The following is an 8,201-nucleotide window of genomic DNA, read 5'->3' as shown; positions in this document are numbered from 1 at the left end:
GAGGAAAAAGGATTCATATTCTATTCATAAAACGTAAAAATGATTCATTCAGAGCAGTCCAATAGAAAACACAAAAAATCACAGATGAATAATGCAAACATTAATCTCATTGTGTGTTATATTTAATTCACTAGCATAGGTGATTATACATGGCTAAATGGAAGCTACGGTATGAATAACACTCACTGCCTAAATCACTTATGAATAGGCAACACTGAAAGCAAATTCAATTTCTACAAGCACCACCTACTAAGACAAACAATAATACTCTGGTCATTTTATTATTATATGAGGACATCCTTGAAACACCAGAGGCAAAAATGAATAATAATATTTCACATGAGGTACACATAAGCCTGTATCAACTGGATGACTCGTATCGAAAATACTCGACAGTCCTCTTTTATAGCAAGTGGAGAAAATAGCCAAGAGTGTAATTGTGAGGATTTTCTTCTCTTTTCTCTAAAAAGTCACCGGGCCCGTCGTCCTCCATGGTATTTTTACTCGGAGAAGCCTCCTCTCCTCCATAACGCCATCATTTACACGCCGGTGACTAGAGTCTACCATCTATCAATACTGCATAACGGCCCCGAGGAAAAATGAGAGGAGATCCCTCTGGAGCCAACAGCACATCCCTGCTGTAATGGCTCATCCTTGGGATATACAGCCGGAGCTGATGGCCTCAGACATAATAAAGGCTCTGATGTACACGCTCTTCCCCTCCCCCCGATAAGGGAAGAAAAATAGCCAGAGAGCAGCGACGACGGTGCTAGTCGCGCGCGGCTCCGCTGCCACAGTGACGGGTTCATGCTCTTTTTGTCATCAGCATTCTCCCGACTATATCGGAGACTCATCCTCAAGCACACACTTGTCTTTTTAAGTGTCAAAGTTTATGAGCCGGCTGCATTTGATTTCTTAAGCAGCTTGTGCAGTTTAGGCAATCACCGTGGGTAAGTTTTATAGGAGAGTGGACTTTAAGAGACAGTATTCATACTAGATAGATCATACTATTTTGCTGGGGCAAAAGTTTCTGTGGGATGCAGCCATGATATTTCTTGGTATTTCTTTGAAACTGTATATATTCCTTTGTCATAGGAGGGCCTCTCCAGACACTGTGATTGCCTTATATAAGCAACCAGGTCCAGTTTCCTTCCAGTGAGTCTGGCGTTTTGTTTGAAGGTGATTTTTAGTTATTCCAACATAAAGTTACAGAATATGCAGGTACTGCATGAAGAGACGGGTGCTGATGCAAACCTACTGAAATAGCGTAGTGCTGCTTTAGTAACAGGAGAAGCTCTGGCCAGCTTCCCACAGACGATGTGACTGCAGGAGCACAGCTATCCTTTTAATGTGTGACACGCGTGCAAAATAAGTTGCAGGTGGCCATGTGAGGATGCCAGTCCTTCTTAGAAGTTTGGGCCTCTGCTGGCCTCTCCCCAAAGCAAATAAAGTCATTTTAAGGTAACTCAGTAAAGCTGTATTAACAGAGAGTCTTTCCCCCCCATGTATTCAAAATATACAGTAACTGCACATTTCAGCTCAGATAGCTGTATTACTTAATTAAACTGTATATTTAAGTATGCTATTTGGTACCTGTGACCATGGTGGACCATGGTTTGGTACCTGACATCAACCACTAAACATTTTTCATCCTTCCAATGGTTAAACAGGCCTTCAATTAAGCGAGGTCTCTGGTTCTGATATAGGAGTTCATTTCAGATGTCTGCTCTGAGCTTAAGGCACATCAGCAGCTGCTGCAGTGTAGCTGTGACTTGATGGGATTATATTTCAAGGTGATTATGAGCCTGTGATTGAAAGGTATGCAGGAAGACCATTCATAGAACTCCACTATGCCTAGAGATATTTAGGATAGAACCACTGTATGGTCCTGTGGGTATCCAGGAAACCAAAAAAGCCTATAAGCTAACAGTAAGTAACAGCAATGAAAACAACAACAACAAAAACACACATGATAAAAAACTCAAAAAGTACCGTAGATGATGGAACGACTGAATCCATCACGGATTACAGTGTAACCAAAAACCTAAAACTCCTAGCTGTCTAACGCTACAGTGCAGTGCCCTATACAATGGAGAGAGTCGATGTTAACTGTTAATAAGGATTAACACAGACGGCTGTGCCCAGCAAGGAGGCTGCGTTCTGAACCATACAGAAAAAAAATCCTGTTGCCAAAAAGAGTAATTTTAACAGCATATAAAAACACACAAAAAATAAATAATAAAAATACACAAACAAAACAGTTGACAATGCTTTGAGCTTCATTTATTCAATGCTATTACCTCCTACGTTGTTGATTTGCAGCACTTTCTCAGCAGGAACATAAATCTACAGAAATCGACAACTAAATCAATAAATCTACAAAAGGCAGGAAGTCAACAGAGTATTCATCATGGGTCTGAACACCACTGTGGCCTAAACTAAGCTCTCTCAAGCAAGTAAAACACATCTTACAACGGTATAAAATCCAAAAGAGCTGAGAATCCCCAGAATGACCAACAGGAGACGCACAGGCTTTAGAGGGTGATTCATCTTCCATAAGCGGCTTCTTTTTTTGGGCCTCTCTAAGATGGAGCGATGGGAGAGAGTCTGTCTTAGAGCATTGTGCCCTAGAGGACCAACTCATTATGCCAGGAGTGCTGTTTTAGCACAAGGAATAGTGAAGGATGTCTGGACTGTCCCCGATGCTCTAATCCACTAGGGGTTTGGTGTATCATTTCAAAGCTACAGAGATGACTGTTAAACTTTGACGATATCTCTATCAGAATATCTTGTGTCTAGACCAAGATCTTATCATGTTCCGTTCAGTTTGCTTTTGCTAGGTTTTCAGCTTAATTCTCAATCAAGCTCAGAGAATGTGTGGAAGAAAGGTGATCTGAAGATGTGAGTAAACATCCCTTCGCCACATCTTAGCTCCATCAAACCTATCCAAGCACCACGGAACTTCACAGAGCTGGCCAACCAACCAGACAGACAGACAAACAAGAGCTTTCTGCAGTGGCAAAGGGCGAATTGAAGATTGAGAGCGAGAGAAAGAGAAAGAGATAGAGAAAGAAATAAAGGGAACAAAAAGAAAACAAAAAAGGTGTTACCTTGTCCTTCGGGAGTCTCGCCCAGAGGATTGACTTCGACCTGAGTGGCGTCGACTTTCAGGAACAGATCATAGAGCCTCTTAATCTGATCCGCTGCCTGCCAGACCCACAGAGAGACAGTAATTACCCCACTACACATAGCTGTGTGCTTCGCCAGGCCTCGCCACGGCTGCACAGCTGAAAGCACACAGTACATAAAACTTCAAGCCTTATAAGAGCAGCATGATAAGAGCAGCCTCGTAGGATCAGAGTGGCCAGTGTGATCTCGGACACTGAATATGGGCCCTTACATCTGTAATTAGCCTTTAAATTACGTGCTTCACTGCTTGGGCACTTCCTGCATACGTAGCTCTATATACTTAATAAATCATAAACAATAGAACAAAGAGGAACAGTAGCTCACACTCAATCGTTTGGTATTGCTGGTAGTTGTGACGAGCTAAGCAGCTGCTTCTCTTTATCAGTCTGAGAGTGGAAGTGTGATATCCATTCAGTGCTACACCACATTATTCCCCAAAGTGCTTTATGAACGACTGTCGCTGTAACAAAGCATCCGATTTCAAAGATACAATAGTTAAAATGACACGTTTCTATGTCCCTTTTCCGACGAGCGGCTCGTTTGATTATGAAAGCACACTGACAACGAACATTGTAGTATGCTTCTCCCTTCACGCACACAAGCAAGGCGTTTTTGTCACCTCAAAGAGCTTCAAAAGCTGCAAAGTTATTTAAACTACATTTTCCCCCCTCCCGACCAAAAGGCGCCTCAATTATCACTGAGTGGAGCAGACACTCGACGCCAACGTTGCCATACCAAAGAGACAGCATTAGTTGAAGCGAGCTGACGCGGCAGGCACGTGGCAAATTATTTCTATTTCCGTAGGCGACTCCAAATCAAGCCCGTTTGTGACACAGCCACAATCAAGTGGCACGCAGAGAAATCTCTCTGACTCTTGTTTATTTCATTGCTTTAAAAATGCATTCATTAAGCCGATTTATATGTTTTGTGCATAAACAATTTGAACTAATTAGATTTGTATGGTGCTTTGGGTACAGTTGTAGGATTTACTAACATGGCATAGTGCCACTAGACTGGCTGAGATATCTTGGTGAAGAGGTGAAGGGAAGGGCTCACTGAACAACGGTAATCAGTAACAACTTTCATCTATAATTAAAACAGTCACCAATTCCAAATCCAGTCCCTAAAGATCAGCTACTTTTCCAGCATCTGACTTTAGATATCTGCTCTTGTTTACTTAACAACAAAATCTAAATATAAGCATGAATATAAAAACTTTCTTCTGTGTTCACAGTGGCATATTTTATTGATTTCTTCAATTATAATGATTGCTAGTCTTCACACAAAGAACAAACACTCATGCCTGTAAATGTATTTGCCACATTCACACGAGAGAAGTCAAATTTGTTTAATTAGCTTCCTTTTCTATGTTTATTATGGAAGAAGATACAGTAGTTTAGAATGGCAACTATGGCACTGTCCAATCTAAACTTTCCTAATCCTCTTGTCTTAAGTCTTAGCACAGCATTGCCATTCTTAACTACAGGAGATTGAAACAAGGCTGTGGTGTTGGTGAAAAAAAGGCTTTCCTACTTCTAATAACATATTGTGGAGACTTCAGAGAGCAGAGAAAGTGGTTGCATATCAAGGCTCGGTCGATTTACCTGTCTCTCCAGAGGTCCTTTGAAACCCAAATTAGCTGCCATACGCAGTGCCTGGTCATCTCGTACCCCCTCAAAAATATCTATGACTTCCTGTGGCAGGGGGGGGAGGGGGGTGGTTTGTGGAGAGAAAGAGAGAGAGAGAGTGCAAGGCCAACATCAGCTGTAATTTGACACAAAGTGGATATTAAATCATGAAAGCAGCAATTAAGAGGTGGCAATCCGCCAGACATGGAGAACAGAGAAGCCAGGGCCCTTGCCATGGCTTTATAATTACCCTCCCATCTCACAGAGATCAGTCAAAGAGGAAACGGCACTCCCAGCGACAGGAATGGGAAAGGATAATGGGCTTTACTGTGATCTTCTGAACACACTGGCAGACCGAGCAGTCTTCGGTCACAAAGACAGAGAGAGAGAGAGGGAGAGAGAAACAGAAGAGAAGAAAGAAAAAAAGAGGGGAGAAGAAAGAGGCTGGGGTCTTGCCGTGGGCAATGGGCAACGAAATGGCCACTTTTCCGTCAGCAGCCTGGGGGCTTTTGTGTGTGCGCGCATTGGTGCATAGCCATGTAGTCTCCATGACTACCACGAGGATGACAACAACAACAACAACAACAACAACAACAGCAGCAACAGCAACAATGCCTACCTTGAAAATCAGCTCTGGGGTGTTGGCGGCCACCTCCTCAATGTCCATGCCGCCCTGCGGACTGCCCACCATCACCGGGCCGTTGCAAGCGCGGTCCATGAGGATGGCGAAGTACGTCTCCCGGGTGATGTCCAGGGCCTCGGCCACCATCACCTAGCAGGACACGTGAGGGAATGAGTCGGGGCGATGCACTGGCTAAACAATGACGTTCTGCACTTTCTACGGCTAAGCAACACAGACTCCTCTATACAGATACTACGAAATGGCAAGCGAATACGGGAGAGCAGCGAGACGAGACAGACAAAAAAAAGTCTAAACAAGGGGGAAATAAGAGAGCAGGAGGGGAGAGGGTGGGAGCACGAGGCCGAGTGAGGCAAGCAGGAGACGAGAGAGGGGTTTTATCTGCAGCCGCAGCGCTGGCTTATTGCAAATGCTCTTGTTCTAACACCTCACAAATGAGAGTTAAATGAGACTGAACAAACAACTAAAGGATGAGCCTCTCTCTTTCTCTCTCTCTCTCCTACCCCATTTCTCTCTCTCTCTCTCCTACTCCATTTCTCTCTCTCGTGCTGTCCTGGCATGGTGAAACGGTTTGTGAAGTCTGGAGAGGATTGTGGCGGCATTGTAGAGTGAATAAAGCCACATTATACAGATCGCCTACAATGGCAGACCAACAGCTTGCCTGTGTGTACCCCCCCCCCCTCCCCGCCCCACCACCACCACCACCACCACCCTCCCCTACTCAGGGAAACAGAGGATGACAACGCAATTACAGCCTTTTAAGAGGGCAGATATTCAATCCCCCGTGCCATGTTGTAGTGGACGCTCTCACTTGCCATATTTATTACCCCGATGCTACACCCCGATCGGACGGAGGAGGGGAGGGGTAGAGAGGAGCTCAGAGCGGAGAGCAGATATCTGCCAGAGAACACAATCGATTTCATAAACAGCCACCCTGGTGACTGGGGCTGGAGGGGGGTGGGAGCGTGATTGGCTCGAAAACACACATGCCTTCAGACTGGAGAGAGAGAGATTGTGTGTGTGTGTGTGTGTGTGTGTGTGTGTGTGTGTGTGTGTGTGTGTGTGTGTGTGTGTGTGTGTGTGTGTGAGAGAGAGAGTGAGAGAAAGGGTGGGGGTGGGCATGAGCTAGTATTTATCATATTTCACCTCAGCTGTTCTCATGTCCCAATGTGACATCTATCAGATAGCTAGCTGCAAATCTTTCTCTTTGTCAAGCATCACTGTTTGGTGGGATACAAATGTGACACTCATTTGATCCCTTCTGTTCACTTTGCAGCCAGGCAGGAGAGAGCTGCCAGGTGTCCAAGTAGCTACTGGCAAGCGAAAACACCTTAATGGGGAGCTCTAGGCAATATTTCACAACAGGGGGAAAGGAGAAAAACACACACACACACACACACACAAGCTGAGGGCAAGAAGGCTTCATTACCTGAAAATGTGTTTTGTCTGCTTTTTTTGTTTGTTTTGTTTGTTTATTTGCTTGGGGAGGAAAGGCTCTAGGTGTGTGTGTGTGTGTGTGTGTGTGTGTGTGTGTGAGTGAGTAATAGAAAGGAAAATGATATTCTTACTTGTTAGTGCCACATGGAAATGGCTGTTTACTCACCTCTTCCTCAAAGAGGACCTGACTCGCATGCATTATTTATGGCAATGAACCGTGACACAAAACAACATAAATACCAAAAATATATGATTGCCAAAAAACAAACATCCAGTTTGCAAGTAAAGATGGGAAAAAGGGCAAAGGACAATAAGACTAATGCACCACTGTCCCATAATGGGGCGGCTACATAAATAAGCAATATGGTTTAGAACCAAGTGATTTTAGCCTGGCATGAGTGTATGATATGTGAGCAAACTGACCTTCCCTGATTCTTTGTTTCCGGTGGTCAGACTTACCGTCTTGACTTTGACTCCCTCCTTTGGGGTCTGTTTGGTGGTGAGGTTGTAGCCGAGCATCTTGTTGGCCAGTTCTCCCACCACTGCTGGGCTGAGGAAGAGGTCCACACACACACAGATTGTTATTCAAACAGTACAGTTGGCTGTCTGTGTCTGTCTCTCTCTCTCTCTCTCTCTCTCTCTGTGTGTGTGTGTATGTGAGTGTGTGCATGTGTGTGTGTGTGTGTGTGTGTGGTGGGTCTCCCCAACCTCTCCTACCATGGCTCTTTTCCCCTTTGCTAAAGTTTTGTTGTTTTCTCACTTTTGTTTGTTTAGTGTTGTTCAGCAGACTTTGTTATAATAAAAAAAAAAAGACTGCAAAGTCTTTGCCTGGAAAGACTGCATTGCATTTTGAGAATCCTTCCAATATGTCTACACGTCTCTTTAAATAAGTCTCCACAAGTCTCTGCCCATCTGAACGCTGTTGGACTCATTCCATGCTCTCTGTTTCACGTTTTGCGGGGAATATAAATGAAGCCTCCGGTTTTGTTCCCGTTTTGACAGATAGAGGCGAGACAGAATCGAGTAAACATCACCGTCCTGGGAAACACAACTTAAGATGTTTCTTTTTTTGCCTTTCTATTTCTTTCTTTCCTTCTTCTTCCTCAGCCTAGTTAGCCTGAATATGAAACTAGGGTGACAGTGATGTATGACGTGGGTGTTTATCATAAATCAGGCCTTTTTGCCTGACCTCTCACAGGTACCTGAACAGTGCTCTGGAACACTGGTCCCAAAGACACGCTCTCCATTTTGTGACTCAAACATGCCCATTTATAGTCTATGCTTTGCCATGGGCTGTCACAGATTTC

At 44.2% G+C, this 8,201-nt stretch overlaps 1 protein-coding gene across 1 annotated transcript in view; it reads right to left on the bottom strand.

Moving 5' to 3' along the window:
* The window catches only part of suclg2 (succinate-CoA ligase GDP-forming subunit beta), an 87,507-nt gene that overhangs the window by 42,955 nt on the left and 36,351 nt on the right, over positions 1 to 8,201 (bottom strand). Inside the window, exons 4-7 of the mRNA XM_076267916.1 lie at positions 7,354 to 7,444; positions 5,437 to 5,589; positions 4,794 to 4,883; positions 3,111 to 3,207 (exon numbers count right to left, since the gene is read on the bottom strand). Coding sequence (XP_076124031.1) covers positions 3,111 to 3,207; positions 4,794 to 4,883; positions 5,437 to 5,589; positions 7,354 to 7,444 — 431 coding nt within the window. The remainder of the gene's footprint in view (positions 1 to 3,110; positions 3,208 to 4,793; positions 4,884 to 5,436; positions 5,590 to 7,353; positions 7,445 to 8,201) is intronic.

Source organism: Alosa pseudoharengus, unplaced genomic scaffold (genome assembly GCF_046254945.1).
Source record: "Alosa pseudoharengus isolate Yale_2024_CS ecotype anadromous, Long Island Sound unplaced genomic scaffold, YU_APseudo_1.1 YU_APseudo_1.1_scf_5, whole genome shotgun sequence".
Lineage (NCBI taxonomy): Eukaryota > Metazoa > Chordata > Actinopteri > Clupeiformes > Clupeidae > Alosa > Alosa pseudoharengus.
This window is presented reverse-complemented; position numbering and strand designations above follow the sequence as displayed.